This window comes from Suricata suricatta, chromosome 10 (assembly GCF_006229205.1).
Source record: "Suricata suricatta isolate VVHF042 chromosome 10, meerkat_22Aug2017_6uvM2_HiC, whole genome shotgun sequence".
NCBI classification, from domain to species: Eukaryota; Metazoa; Chordata; class Mammalia; order Carnivora; family Herpestidae; genus Suricata; species Suricata suricatta.
Window position 1 is genome coordinate 123,945,296 of NC_043709.1, and position 16,427 is coordinate 123,961,722.

General features: G+C 41.1%; 1 protein-coding gene across 2 annotated transcripts in view; it reads left to right on the plus strand.

The window, feature by feature from the left end:
* APBB1IP (amyloid beta precursor protein binding family B member 1 interacting protein) overlaps window positions 1-16,427 on the plus strand; it is a 66,704-nt gene that overhangs the window by 36,103 nt on the left and 14,174 nt on the right. For both annotated transcript variants that reach the window (XM_029954382.1, XM_029954380.1), the window contains 3 exons: window positions 2,602-2,688; window positions 4,718-4,861; window positions 8,857-8,967. In XM_029954382.1, the coding sequence (XP_029810242.1) occupies window positions 2,602-2,688; window positions 4,718-4,861; window positions 8,857-8,967 (342 nt within the window). The remainder of the gene's footprint in view (window positions 1-2,601; window positions 2,689-4,717; window positions 4,862-8,856; window positions 8,968-16,427) is intronic.

Sequence of the window (16,427 nt, forward strand, 5' to 3'; positions counted from 1 at the left end):
TCAGTAAGAATTACTAAAGCAGTTGTACTTGACTGATTTCCCCAATTGAAGTTGGCAAATCGCCATTTTTATGCATTCTGTTCTCAGGAAATATCCTAATTCTGCATGTTTTATTTGCGTGCACTTTGCTTCCTTCCCTTCTGTTCGGTACACTCTGTTCTTCTTTTTTTAAATATTTAGTTTTCATTTTAATTTCAGTATAGTTAACATACAGTGTTATTTTGGGGTGCCTGCGTGGCTCAGTTGGCTAAGCATCCAGCTCTTGGCTTTGTCTCAGGTCATGATCTCATGGTTCATGAGTTCAAGCCCTTGCTGAAAGTGTGGAACCTGCTTGAGATTCTCTCTCTCTCCCTCTCTCTGCCCCTTTCTCCATCTCTCTCTAAATAAGTAAATAAACTTAAAAAAATTTTTAACTGCAGTGTTCTGTTAGTCTCAGATGGACAGTATAGTTAGTGATCAACAATTCCATACATCACCTGGTGCTTCCCATGAAAAGTGCACTCCCTGGGCACTTGCATGGCTCAGTCAGTTAAGCATCTGACTTCGGCTCAGGTCATGATCTCAGTCCATGGGTTCAAGCCCTGTGTCGGGTTCTCAGCTCAGAGCCCGGAGCCTGCTTCAGAGTCTGTGTCTTCCTGTCTCTCTGCCCTTTCCCTGCTCACACATTGTTTCTCTTTCTCAAAATAAAATAAAGACATAAAAAATTTTTTAAAAAGATAGAAAGAAATGTGCACTCCCTAATCCCCATCACCTATTTCCCCCTTCTCCCCACCCCAGAGGTTTTCCCTCTGGTAACCATCAGTTTTTTCTCTGTAGTTGAGTCTGTTTATTGGTTTGGATCTCTGTTTTTTCTTCCTTTGCTTGTTTTTTTTGTTTCTAAAATTCCACATGTGGGTGAAATCGTATGGTATTTATTTTTCTCTGACTTATTTCACTTAGCATTTTGGTTTCTAGCTCCATTTCTGTTGTTGCAAACAGCAAGATTTAATTCTTTTTTATGGCTAAGTAATATTCCTGTGTGTGTGTGTGTGTGTGTGTGTGTGTGTGTGTGTTCTTTATTCATTTATCTATTAATGGACACCTGGGGTGCTTCTATAATTTGGCTCTTGTAAATAATGCTGCAATAAATATAGGGGTGCATGTATCCTTTTGAATTAGTGCTTTTGTACTTTTGGGGTAAATACCCAGTAGTGCTATTCCTGGATCAGAGGGTAGTTCTGTTTGTAACTTTTTGAGGAACCTCCAATCCTGTTTTCTAGAATAATTACACCAGTTTGTATTCAACCAGCAGCGCATGGGTGTTCCTTTTTCTCCACATCCTCACCAACACTTGTTCTCTCTTATGTTGTTAATTTTAGCCATTCTGACAGATATGAGGTGGTATCTCATTGTTGTCTTAATGTGTATTTTTAAGTTTCTGATGATGAGTGATGGTGAGCATCTTTTCCTGTGTCTGTTGGCCACCCATAGTACGCTCTTTTCTTAAAATTCAGTGCAAATAAAAATCATGCAGGAAGTGTGTTGGAATACAGATTTCCAGGCCGCACCCTAGAGGTTCCAGCTCTGTAGATGGGGATCCCAAGAGCATGCATTTTATTGAGCATCAGGCCAGTCTGGGGATCACCCTTGGAGAAACACTCTGATGACGTAAACAAACATTTGTGTCTAAATTCAGGAGAGCCCGTAATCAATCACTGTGCTCCAGAGGTATATGTTCTAGTTTTAATCCATTTCTTCATGCATTATTTTACAAAACTCTCCGTTTTCATGTAAACATTCTCACTGGTCACTCATAATAATCACTCTATATATTGATACCTCAGCTTTACTGGATATGTGAAGATTAATCCTTGGATACTCATGATTTTTTGGAAACTTATTCATGTAACACTTAGTTTCAGCCCTCTCATTGATATTCAGTGTTAACAAGGTATGATGCATAGATCAATACAAACCCTACGTAGAGACTATGCACCCATTCATGAATGCTTTAAAACCACGGTCTTCGCTGTCATTGTGAGGCTAGTTCTCTTTCCAGAAATGCCCTTTCTGCTTCTGTTTGTCCTTAGAAGTTGCCAAGCAGTAAACTCTGTGCTGTGCTTGACCCATGTGGTTTATAAATCCTAAAAGTAGTCCTAACATTTATAAAAATCGAGATTTGAAGTTTCTCTCCATCAGCCAGAATCTCTAGTCCACAGGCCCTGAGGAGGCTACATGGCATCCACAGGCACATGGGGCTGCACCCACAGTCCACACCCAGGCTTGTCCAGCACGTGGGGGTCTCCCACCTTCCAGCAGTTGACACACGCTCCAGACAGTTAACAATGAAATGTTGTCCTGTCCTTTGCTAGTGTTTTCTATCTTCTGTTTGTTTCCTTGTGCTTGTGCACTACGGGAAGAAGAGGTTGTACATCAGCCTCAGTAGTCAGCACTCGGTGAACCCTCGGTAGGCACTTGGGTGACAGATACCATATGCTGTGGTCCCCACCTTTCTTCTCTATTAGGTGCGTCTTCTCTCTCCAGAAAGCCAATGGGTCCCTTGCAGTGGCTAGCATGGCAGTGAACATTTAACTCATTCTGATCTTTTAATGTTTTCTTTAGAATTTTTACTTGGATAACAAAGGAAAAAAAGAAGGGAAGGAAACAAATGAGAAAATGAATGCTAAGAACAAGGAATCCTTACTTGAGGTAAGTGTAATTTTGCCAAGTAGAAGAAAAGAGAAGGATGTTAACTGTATCTATTTTTAAATTATTTGCTTCTTGGAACAATGGGATATTCTAAGACACACTGAAATTTTAACTTGGGGTTTTAAAATCAAATTACTGCTAAATTATAGATATTTAGATAATTAAACTGGTTCTTTGAGTCAGTTGCTTAAAATTGTGACTTTAGACTATCTTTTACTTTCATGAAGTTAGATTAGTGATTCTCAATGAAAACACTTATGAATCCACATAAAACCCATCTCTTAACACTCCATGTTTTTTATTACTCAAGTGCTCCCCAGAAGTCAGATGTAAGGATTTCTAAACCTTCTTTACAGTGAATTCTAAGATGTTCTTTCAGTAGCCAGCTGTGGTAGGAAGTGTGAACTTTACAGTTAGGAGACACAGGTCTGGGTCTGCCATTGAGGTTCGGGTGTCATGGGGCAAGGCCGAGAACTTCAGTGCCCTGGAACATGTTGAATTATTACCGCAATCCAGAGCGGTGGTGGAAGCACCAGGTCAATTACTGTGCAGATGTTCGGCATTATCACTACAAGGGCGAGTTCCAGAAGTTCATTTGATGGTTGGTTTGTTTGGTTTTTTAAACTCCTAGTGAGTTTTCACATAGTAACTATGCTAAAATCAGGGCTCTGTTCCCAGCACATAATGCAGATGAGTGCAGAGGTCAAGGTCTGTGAGGGTGAGGGAAACCTGAGTAGGGCTCCAGCCCAGGTTTTCGTGACCCTCAAAAATGTGTTGACCTTGTCTTGTGTTGTTAGTAGATTTGAGGCTTCTGAAAACTTAGACGACCTGCTGAGCTCTGGGCCCACAGTCGCCCCTGGAGCCAGTTCGCTGACACAGACTAGCACCCTCTCTCTTATTCACCAAGATCTGGCCAGGCTCCCGCACAGGTTTCTCACCCCACCACATTCTCGCAGGCCTGTACCAGATGGAGCAGGCACCAGAACCTTCTGCCACGCCCAAGGTCCCGAAAACACGTTACAGATTCCGGCTTCTGAGGCCGAGATGCAAATACCCAGTGGGTATTTCCCACAGGGTCGCAACAGTAGAAAGGGGGACATTCTCTGCGTTTATCAGATTCCAGGTTGCGTCGAGGAAGAGAAAGCACCAGGTGTGCCCAGCAGCAAGGAGATTCGGGTTCCGACTGTACCTAGCAGTGATGGAGACTGACAGACAGGGAGGGGCGAGTGAAGTTTCCTGCCACAGCCATTGGTTTTTAATCATCAGCCGTCCTAACCCAAGGACAGCTTGTGCCTTGATTTATACAATTGCCTGAATAGTTCTTGTTCCAGGACTTCAGCAGTGTATTAAAGGCTGAATGTGAAAGAAAATACAAAGCATGTTACGCTATGAAAAATCAGCACTATCCCGCTTTCTAAATTAGGCCAAATATCTGATTGAAGAGATTATTGACAAGGCACTAATGCTAGCCAAATTGGGGGAGAATGTGAACAAAAATGTGTCCCAGCTCCACTGCATATACATTTCCTGGCAGGGCACGAAATTAAAAGTTATCCTACCTTCATGTGATGGAATAGAAAGAGGTTGAGAGTTACAAAAAAAGAAAGCCAAAAATAAGTTTGAGTATTCGAACTGGAATAGAATGATAATGTACTTGTACTGCATTGCTTTTTAAAAGAAATTTACTAAGAATTACTTCATTATCCACAAATATATGCATAATCTAAAGAATTTGCTTTGTCCCACTCCTTTTCCAATACCATAGTATTAGTATTAATAATTGCCTTCTTCATTATTCACTAAGAAAACTATCCCAGGAATAAATTAACATACACATATTTGTGTGTAGGATTATATCCTTGCTGTCCTTTGGCAGACAGCGTGCATAAGTGTGTGCATTCAGAGTGACAGACAAATGACTTTCCACTGGTATAACTAAAAGGCTAGTTTGCCATAGTTTGTTTAAATGTGAACAAAAATTTGCGTGTTTTCTTTCATGTGTTCTCCATAATCGGAATCTCAATTTCAGGAAAGTTTCTGTGGAACATCCATCATTGTGCCAGAACTTGAAGGAGCTCTTTATTTGAAAGAAGATGGAAAGAAATCCTGGAAAAGGCGCTATTTTCTTTTACGGGCCTCTGGAATTTATTATGTACCCAAAGGAAAGACTAAGGTCAGAAAAAAATAAATAAAACACTTTATCAAAAAATCACTTTATTAAAATGAAACTGAAGAAATCCTCAGATGGCAACTTAAATACACTCCTTTCCTCTGAGATTTGTGTTACTACAGTGTTTATACAAATACATACCCTATTCTGACAGAAGTACGGAAGTCCTTTTGAATTTTTACATAGCTTTCTCCTGAAGGTAAAGAATTTTATTTGTTTTAAAGTCAGGTTTCAAAAATTATAGCAGAAGCACTTTTCTAGAGAGTAGTTTGTTACTTTACATACCTATTTGTGAGGACTTTTCCCCCTGTATTTACTCTCGTGTTCTGTAGTCTGAATATAAACTTTTATCTGGAATCAGAGGTATAAGCACTGACAGATCTACATTAAGATTATAGCCCTTATTCTCTCAATATTTAAATTATTCTCTGAGGTGTGCTGTATGCTTTTCCTTGCCTGTTTTAAGAGAGGATCTTAGCTCTCATTTAACTTCTACTTGGTGATTCAGGATTGATTATTGCATCAGATCTACAAGCATATTGTAAATTCTTCATCTTTCACATGAATTTAGATTCTCGTTCTGACCATTAGCTTTCCCTAAGATCTTTTTTTAGGCTTGGGGCATTTCCATCTTTTGCTCAGCATTAAAAAGCTTTAGTATACCTCTGTCCTCTATATCTGGGGTATGCTGAAACATTTTGCCTTCACTGCCGGATCCAGGCCACTACCAAATGGCATATGTACAAACTGCAGGCGTCTAATTAGGCTTGACCCACATTCCCAAGCAAGTGAGGTCGTGGGAAATATCCAGCTCTGCTCCTCTAGTTAGAAGACTCTCTTAGCTCGGTTGGGATGCGGGAGAGGCATTATGGGTAATGCGTGGTGGAGGGCAGAGAGTGAGCCTGCTTAGTGTCAGTCGTAGAGAACTTATACCTTCCTGTTTGTGCCACCTTCAGTCCAGCCCCACCCTGGGGATGTAACAGCTGACACACAAATTATCTTGGAAGTGCTAGTCTTTGACATTTACATGTAATGAGATGTATAAGTAAACCTGTCACAACACAGTGATAAAATTAGAAGTGTTCACATTGGCTTTGGGCAAGAGTACTTTCTCTCATTGCTACCATTAACCTTGGAATGAAGGAAGAAGCCAGAAGTCAAAAGAAAGAATAAGAAGTAGAATTTTTAGAAATGAAGAGACAAAATTTATTCCTTTTTTAAATTTTTAAAAAAATTTTTTATTTTAGATAGAGCACAAGTCGGGGAGAGGGGAAGAGGGAGAGAGGGAGAGAATCTTAAGCAGGCTCCACACTCAGCATGGAGTCTGATACAGGGATCTATTTCACAACCCTGGGATCATGACCTGAGCCAAAATCAAGAGTCAAATGCTCAAGTGACTGAGCCACCCAGACACCCTAAACTCTCTTTATTCGCTCTTGATATGATTGGCTACCAGAAACTATAATAGACACTCAACTGAAAAACTATTAAGACCAAATAAATTCACCAAACAAGAAATTATTTTCTTTTATACAAATAATACGTTAATTAAAATATAATATGAAGTATTTCATGCATAGTAGAAACAAAAAATGCAAAATACCTAACAATAAACTTAACAGGAAATGCTCAAGACCTATGTGGAATAAAATACGAAATTTAGTAAAGGAAGCTAAATAGAACTGAATACATAGAAATGTACCATGTTGCTAGATGAAAAGATATGAATTCCCCCCCCAAACTTTCTATATATTAAATCCCAAGGAAACTTTCAGTAAGATTTTTTGACTTGAAGTTCACAGACTGATTCTAAAATTCATCAGAAAGAGATACAGTTCCAAAAAAAAAAAAAAGAACATTAAGGTAGAACCCCTCCTCCTAATGTTAGATAAAACTGGAGTACAAGTGGAGGAAACAAATGAACACTGAGATCTGATAATATAAGGAAAACTGAAGTGAGCATTTTCTAGCAATAGGGAAACAATAAATAACTATTTAATAAATAGCATTGAAGTAATTGTATCACCATTTGGAGAAAGTAGTTTCCTACCTCATCCCATATTCCACATTAAATCCTAGGCTGATTAAATCTATTTAGAAAAAAATTTAAAAACCTTCTTTTATCTATATTTTCTTTTAAATTTCTTCTAAAAAACAAGGGTTTATATTTTCATAATTCAGGGTTGGGGAAACCTTCTTCTACAAGACTAAAAGCTCAAAATTATAAAGGAGAAAATTGACAAATTCTTTACAGCCAAAGATACCAAAGAAGTTACAGACTAACTCTAGAGTCAAAGAGTACACTTCAGCATGTATAACCAAATATGAATATCCATAAAATATAAAGCCCTCAACAAATCAATAAGAAAAAGATAAACGTACTCACAGAAAGACAGCAATACTTATTAAGTGAGAATTTACAGAAAAAGAAATATCAGTAGCCAGTGAATAGTTAAAAAGTTGTTCTGTCTTACTAGTAATAAGGAAAATGTAAATTAAAAAGCAAAATATTTCTTCCTGTGGGATTGATAATATTAACAATATTGATAATATCCAAATTTCAGTAGGCATGAGTAAGAAAGTGGGCACAGCCGTGCTCTGGAGGCGAGAATGTGAACCAGTACAGCCCAATTGGGGACAATTTAACAACATCTATTCAAATATAAAGGGGAATGCCCTTTGAAAAGGCAGCTGCACATTTAGCGATCTGTCCCGTGGAAATATTTGCTCATGTGCACAGTATTGTCTGCAAGAGCAAAATATTGCAATAACCTCTAGTCATTTGGGGTAGACTGGCTCAACAAATCATTGCACCTGTTCAGTGAGATGATGTGCAGCCATTACGTGACTGCCATGTACCCATTCACGTGTCTTAACATAGAAAGACCCCATGTTTAGAAAACAACAAGTCCATGGGAGAGTATGGTAAAATTTCATTCATGTTTTTCAAATTGTGAGTGTATATGTATATGTATGTATGTATGTGGGTGTGTCTGCACATATGTATATAAACATTCACCCACAAGCATTTGGAAGAAATACTTCAAACTATAAACAATGGTATGTCCAGAGAAAAGAGTGAAAATAGAAAAAAGGAGGGTGGAGGAAAATATTCATTTTATAATATATACATCTAATGCATTATTTTTCAAAATTATGAATATATTGGTTTTTTTAATTAAAAAAAGCAAGACTTTGAAAAGCCAGAAGAAAAGATCTTGCAAGAAAAAAACTGCAACCATATGTAAAGGACTAACTGTGCTCTGAGTTGTAGCAATTCTGCCCTGTATTCTTTATTCACTAACCTGGTAAAGAATTATAGGATGTGAAGGTAAAAAAAAACAGTAATAGAGCAAATTTGTAACGGAAGTATAACCAAATATGTAGATTAGAGGCTACAGTCCTCACAATTCATATTTTACATGGAGGAAAGGTGTCTGTTTCCATAGCAACCCCACCAGCACTCACGAGAAAGCATGAGAGGAATCCTTTTTCTCAGGGACAAGTGCATGAAGTATGTGCTAATTTACTGAGCATCAAATTTACCTCTTCTAGTTCATTCTGAGGAAGACTTTTTCTTTTTTAATGCTCAGTCATGAAATCCATCACTGACTTAGAATGGCAAAAGCCAAAATGAAATTTCTGACTTGATGTCCAGTCACCTTGACTTGCAGTCTTGACTGCATCAATAACAATGACTCAAGGTCAGCCAGACCGCTCCGCCTCTGAGAGTCCACAGCAGGTGCTAGAACAGCAGTCTAATCTTCTGCTCCGTTTCTGGGCTTGTGGAACACTGTTTCATCTTGGGTGTGCACATTTACCTCTTAAAATGCAGGCTTAATTTTAGAAGACTTAAACATGATAGATGCCCAAATAAGTTACCGAAATTCAATATTCTTCTGCTAAAATGTAATCCTACATTGTGCCATCAAGGACGACCTTGAAAAATTATTAGCTGTCAACTCAGTTAAGGTGATTTTGTTTCCCTTCTCTTTCAGACATCTCGAGATCTGGCATGCTTTATACAGTTCGAAAATGTCAACATTTACTACGGGATTCAGTGTAAAATAAAATACAAAGCACCCACTGACCACTGCTTTGTTTTAAAGGTATGTTGTAAGAAGTCTTTGATTTAGATGTATGAACAATTTGAGTTAATATTTCCTTTTAAGGAAAAAAATGTTAAATGTTCCATAATTAACCACAAGTGTATCATAGTAATTTTTTTAAACCAAACTAGGAAAAGTGGAAGCATTTCTACCCTCGATTCCGGTTTCTGATTCTAGAACTTTAAAATGAATCTGTCCAGGCTTCTTCATCACTTATGAAAATGAAAACTCTCCATTTTGAAAAAATTTTGATTGACAGTCTTTCAGTTCTTTATTGGACTGTTATCCTGCTGTCAGGAGTTTTTAGAAATTAGGAACTTGATAAGATTTCCTAGAAAATTATATAAAATACATAAAGTAGAAAAAAGAAAACTTTTTCTAGAAATAGCCTCACTGGGTCTTGAAACTTTTTAAGGTATATCTTATCAAAAGGCAATTATCAGGTGTTTGGCAGGGTTTACATTAGCAGTGAATTTGGGAAGGCTGGGCAGAAGTAACCATTTTCTACCAAATTAACGACTGACTCCCAGAAATGGATTCAGGGAATTTACGTGGCTGTCTGTTGCCTCAGACACCATAAATCCCTTCCCCTTCTCACTCCCTCAGTCACATCTCACACCAGAGGGTGCCGATTATCTAAGACCATGGGTATGGCGCAGGGCTGTGTGCAGAATTTCTGCTTTCTGAGAGTCAGGGTCCTCGTTTTCCACCTGGGCTGGGAGTCTGTGGAGCAGCTGTTAATACGACCAGGTTCCTGTAGGTCAGTCTCCCCGACCGGCCCCGCCCAGGAAGAACTGCATCACCACGCTTCTAGAAATGTGTGCCGGCAGACTCCGTGTATGTGCTGGGTACTCCTCGGCAAAGCTGCCGTCTCTCCTGAGGAGGTGGCTCATCGTCTATACTGTAGGTTCGCATCGTCTCCGCAGATGAAGGACAGCACTTAACATTTACGTTTACACAGCAAATACACTCTTTGTCAGGGACCACGTCATTGGCGATGATCATGTACCCACTCTGTCATCTCAAAGGTACCCGTGCTAGGGGGCTATGGTCATGGATCTGTTACTCCAGGAGTTGGGAATCCCATAGACCAAACGCCTCCAGCCCCTGCAGCCTGGGCAAGATTTCATTCATTTGTTCGTTCACTCATTTACTCAGTATTGATTGAATCCCAGCTACCTGCTAGGCACTGCCTCAGGTACTGGGGATACAGAAGTGAACCAAACATGCAGCAGTCTCTGTTCTCATGGAGTTTACATTCAACGTGAGGGAAATGGCAATAAACCAGAGTGAAATGCGACATCGGGGAATGATGGGCTCTGGAGCCATATGAAGCGGGGAACAGGGCATGCCGGAATCAGGGCTGCTTTAAGTAGGTTGATCACAGAAAGAATATCATGTAGATGTAAGGGATGGAGGAAGAACTACCCAGGGAGGAGCATTCCAGAAACAAGAATACAAGTGCAGAGACCCCGAGGCAGGGGCCTATGTAGGTCAGAACGAAGAGAGAGATATGGAGAATGTCCTGCCTGCTTCACATTCCTACATCTCTTGTTCTGTCCCTGGCATATGAAAGGTAGTGAGAAAAATGACAAACACGTGGCATCTATGATGCAATGTTTTAAGCATTTTACATACATAGGCACTTGTGTTCCCCTATCAGCCTTTTGAGGTGAGAGCCATAATTTTCCCTCAAGTGTAGATGCAGAACCTGAGCACAGAGACTTCCCACCCAGTAAGTGGCTGAACCAGGATAAGAAACCAGGCGATGACTCAGAAGCCAGTCTCTCAGATGCTGTTTGTCAGGACGCAGATCTTCTCTGCCCTGCCCCATCCCTGCCACCAGCCGCCCTTGAGCTGTGTCCTCCTTGTGTTCTTACCTGAGCCCCGTGGCCCATTTGGAACTCTAAGACCCTGAGAAGCTACCAGATCGGAGGCCCTCATTTCCACGCGCACATTCCATTACACGTCCTCTCGTAAGCATTGCCCGCATCTCTTACGCGGGGAGAAGGTTTTGAGAGAGGGTCTGAAATGCCGGTCAGTAACTGACTGACTCAGACTCATGGTAGAAATACAAGTTCTAGGCGCCTGGGGGGCTCAGTTAAGCATCCACCTATTGATTTGGGCTCAGGTCATGGTCTCACAGTTTGTGGATTCAGGCCCCACATCAGGCTCTGTCCTGACAGTGTAGAGCCTGCTTGGGATTCTCTCTCTCCCTCTTTCTGCCCCTTCCCCCTCAAAAAAAAAAAAAAATTAAAAAAAAAAGAGAAGATATACAAGTTCTAGGGCCCTGAACCCACTGACTCAAAATGTTTAAAGATGGAGCCCAGGAATATTTGCTTTCCCTGAGCACACCCAATACTCAGAGTATTAAAATGTGTCCTAACTCTAAATATCAACAGTCAGGGCTTAGCTGGTAACAGGACACACCCGGAAAAAACAGATTGAATCACAGTTTTCAGCGGGAGCAAAGGCCCAAACCCCAGGGCTGGGACCCAGAGGCCAGAGCACTGATGCCTAGTGACAGAAAGACAAGATCCCAGACCCAGAGGTTCCTGGGATGAGGTATAGACACCGTGGGCAGGACAGGAACTATTTCTCAGGCAGACTCACAGGTTTGGAAGAAGTTCCTGGAATCATGGGTTGAATGATCTGACCTGACGGAGGTTACCCTCGGCTGCACTGAGAAGGGCCGCGCTGAGACTCAGGGTGTGGGGCTGGAAGATCTAAAACCCACATATCCAAGGCCTGAGACCTCAGGAGAGGGTTGAGGGCCTCCCCGAAGGGGTCGGGCAGAGGGAGCAGGGGGAACAGGGCTCTGAGCTGGAGAAGAAAGGAGGCCTGATGGATATGGAAACGGACAGGAGTCCTTTTTCTCAGGATGTGCTCAGTTCTGTTTTCAAGCCAATTTTATGAGAAGTCATCCTACTTATTCTGCTCTACCAAGAAGCATGTACCTTCCTGAAATACTGAGCTTTGTTATTAATTTGCTGAGTAAAAGTCTGTCACAGTAGAACCTAATTTGTTTATGAACATTTGGTCACTTATTTCCCTTTCTATCCATTATAGGGAAAAAAATCCTCTTGATATTAAATTATTTCGTTAAGGTGAGCAGATGTACAGAATTCAAAGAATACATGCATATATATATATAACAAAAGGAATTCAGGATATTGAGAAGCATGTTAAGAGATTGTGTGATTTCATAGCCATGCACTGATTGATAAATCCAGTCCAGAAGTTTCTTATTCAGGATAACCTTACTGATTATGACAGTCCATGGTGGCGGGGTGGGCGGGTTGGTGTCAGGAAGATGGGAGTTTGAGTCCCTGTCTGTCACCAGGTACATTACCAAGACTCTCTACACCCCATTGTCCTCTTCCTCCAAGTGGGAATGATTGTACCCAACACTTCTTACACGGATTAAAGGATGTATGTTTAAAAAAAACCTTATTTCAATGTCTAGAAACATAGCACTCACTTATTGGTAGTGATTATTACTACTGTTTATCATTAAGTAATATTTCTATTGACCAGTGGTTCTCAGATTTTACTATGCATGAAAGTCACCAGAGGAAATGCCGAGGCACAGATTTCTGGGCCCCCAGAGTTTCAGATTCACTGGGTCTGAGATCAGGCCCAGCGAGTTCTCACGTGCTGCCGCTGCTGGGGGTCTCGGACCACTCTGAGAAGGCAGGATAAACGTCACCTGGCCCTTAGAGGTTGTGCATACTCACAGAAGAGTATCAGAATCCAAAGAAAGGACTCAGTGATCAAGAATCGTTTCTTTCCTTGTACTCTTTCTTCAGTGTACATTCCCATTTTGAGCCTGTGATAAAGTTCCTCCTTGGTGAATTCTTTCTCAGCGTATTCTGGGCTAAATGTGATGGGGCGGCAGAAGTAAATAAGAATCTTCCAGGAGACTCGTGTTCAGATGAGCACTGGCTGTCATATGGAAGTGATGAATCACGACATTCTTCTCCCGAAACCATTATTACACTATGTGTTGGCTAACTTGGATTTAAATTTAAATATATATATATATCTAAATACACACACACACACACACACACATGTCTTCTATGAGAAATCATGTCTCTGTTCAGAGGTGATGGAGTATCATGGAAAGAGCATTGGAATTCTGCTCTTTTACTTATCTTCTCTCCCCTTCTTACTCTGTTTCATTTTCTTCAAAGCAGTGTTCACAATCTGAAATTATATTTCATATATTTATGGGATTTCTACCCTAGTAGAATATAAACACCTTGTGCACAGGGACTTTTTCTGATGTGTTTGCTATTATGTTTCAGAGCCTGAATCAGTATTAAATGCTTAATTCATACTTGAATGAATGAATGAATGAATGAATGAACAGAAAGGCCCCCTGCCCCATTATGCTCTTCAAAACCTTGTTCTGTCATTAATATTAATAATAATACATCCTCTCATGCTACAGCTCCTTTTCATACGGTATTTCACTTTCTCCTTCAACAGCCCTTCAAGGGAGGTATTTTCATCTCTATGTTACAGACATGGACACAGAAACTCACAGAGGCTCATGAACTTGGCCAGGGTCACTCATGCTTATTATTAAACATAAAGTGTGTTGTCTTGGGAACAAACTCTCTTACTTCCTATCTTGAATTTCCTAAAGCTAGGAGCTAGGGTCAACATTCTCTTAGTTCTGCACCTTCCTTTCCTGAGCCATGCCACATTTGAGCCATATCACATTTGGGGCTCATACAGTTGAGCTAAGTCACTCACTTCTGGTTCTCGGGTCTGCTTTTTGCTAGCTGTGTCAGCTCCTGCAGTCACCGAAGATTTTAGCAGCTTTCCCCTGCCTTCCACTCAACTCAATCTTCTACCTCATCCCCAGACATTATCTACCCTCTTCTCGAAGAGTCCGTCTGTCAGTAGGGTCGGTTCCTTTTGGAAGGCTCTGAGGGGAAATGTGTTCCATGCCTCTCTCCTAGCTTCTGGCATTTTCCAGCAGTCTTTGGCATTCTTTCCTGGGCTTGTAGCTGCTTAATGGCAATCTCTGCCTCTTTATCACATGGCCTGCCTCTCTGTGTGTGTTTGTGTTTCTTCTCTTCCTACAGGGACACCAGTCACGTTGGATTAGGGCCCACCCTAATCAAACATGACCCCGTCCTAACTTGATTACATCTACAAAGAACATTTCTACAAATAAGGTCACATTCACAGGTGTCAGCAGTTAGGACCGCAACACGTCTTTGGAGGGGACACAAGTAAATCCATAATACCCACCTGCTTTTCCATGCTGGAAACAGAGAAATCTCCCTGAGAGTCCCTTCTGTTCCCTTTCTTGTTCAATCCCAAATCACGATCTGCTTCTCCACCCCAGAGCTCTCTCTCATCCAGCCTTCTCTGTATCCCCTTCCTCGTGGCTGCCGGATGCTGCCTGGGTCTCTCTGCTCTTGTAAAATGTCTCGTACCTAGAAGACAACATCCAGATGCTAGTGTGACACAGGCCCTTGACTCTGGCTCTCTCAAGCTGATTTTCTGCCTCTCCTTTCCATGGCTCCCAGGCGTTAGCCACACAGAATTTCTAGATGTTCCTCAGATGTATTACAGTGCTTGATCGCTTCTTCCAGCGAGCCTTTCTCACTTTCTATTTCCAAAATTTTACTGTGAAACTCACTACGTCATAGGGTAATCATGTATTTGTTTACACATGTCTCCCCAGCAACACCTCCAGCCGCCGCTTCCTAATTATGGTGTGAGCCTCTTACTTTATCAATTAATGAAGGATCTATTCCTTAGCACCCAGACGTATTTGGTGAAAGCGTAGGTCCTTTGTTCTTAGTTCACCCATTCCCTTTGGCCTTGGACAAATGACTTACCCTCTCTGGCATAGTTTTCTCACTTGTATCACATAGTCACCTCACTTTACAGGATCTATAAGATCCTTTCTAACAGTAAACGTTCTGCACTTAACCTGACCATTATGTGTCTTGCTGCATGTCGTATAAGAGCTTCTCTCTGTTTATGGTCAGGAACAGTCAAACCAGTTGCACAAGAGTCTGGCCAGGGTCCTGAAGCAGCATTTTTTCTGTAAACGCCTTTGCAAATAATTTTTCAGTAGAAGCCTCAGTTGAGGAGTAAACCCATGGGCAAGGTCCTAAGCGGTGACTGGAAAACAAGCACAGTGACGCTGTAGGATGTCCTGAGAGCCGGACTGGAGCCTCGTGCCCACTGGATTAGCTCATCTGAGAACCCTGAAATCTAAGGATTGCAAGAGACCTTTGAGGTCATCTGATGCTAAGTCTCCTGCATACATCTGTAGTATGTGTGTGGTGTAAGGAGGTCAGGGAGAATGTTGGTGAGAATGAACCAAGTTCTGCACATCTGCTGCATCATCGAAGGAGGAGCCATTGTTAGCATTCAAGTTCAAGAGTTCTTGCCTCTTTCTTATGCTAAAAGCCATTATGTTTAGTGGAATGACCACATTTTCTCTATTTGGATAAATAACATACTTAAGACTTATTTATTGTGCTGTTTAAATGGATACCTCTACCTAGACAGCTGATTTGTGCATTCTGCTGCAAGCGTACATGATGTATAGTCTGCTCTTGGGAACCTGGCTCTCACGTGGCATGAAGCAAAAAACAAAAACATTTTAATACACCAAAAGCTAAGGTAACATTGTCAGCTTTTTAAATGTGTCAGAAATAAAATAACAGCTCCTTTCTTAGAAAAACTATAAATAGCAAACCGAAGAAGAGACCCATGTTTGCCTCTCTTAGAGGACCGTCAGTAAGAATGCTGTTATGGGCACCTGGGTGGCCCAGTTAGTTAAGACTTCGGCTCAGGTCATTATCTTGAGTTCCTGAGTTCAAGCCCCATGTCGGGCTCTGTGCTAACAGCTCAGGGACTGGAGCCTGCTTCAGATTCTGTGTGTGTCTCTCTCTGTCCCTCCTCTACTCATACTTTGTCTCTCTCTAAAAAATAAATAAACATTTTTAAAAAGCTTTTAAAAAAAAAGAACACTTGTAAGTTAAGGAGCTGTGTTTCTGGTGCTAGAAGACAGGGACTGTGGTCTGGTTTGATGAATTTTGTGGTTGGAGAGAGGGCTGCAGGCATTTGTGGAATGTCATGTTCCACGTAGGGGCTGAGTCCTCAGCTCAGTGTCCTTGTCATCAGTGTGACCTTCCAGTGAATTAATGTAACAAATCCATTTTTGCTGTTGGGCCACATTATCCGAGTTGATAGTTTCAGTCTTAAGGGCCTCCAACTGGAATGATCATTGGGGTAACATTTGTAAAGCTAAAATCTAACATTCAGTATTAATGAGTTAGCATTAAACCCCAATAACGAGGAAATGTGCAGCAGCCATACAAAAGTGCATGCTGCCATCTTCTGGCCAGAGTGGAAAACTGCAAGCATCATTGGGGAGCGTGGTGTCTGTAACCCCCAGAAAACGTGAGATCATTCTTCGG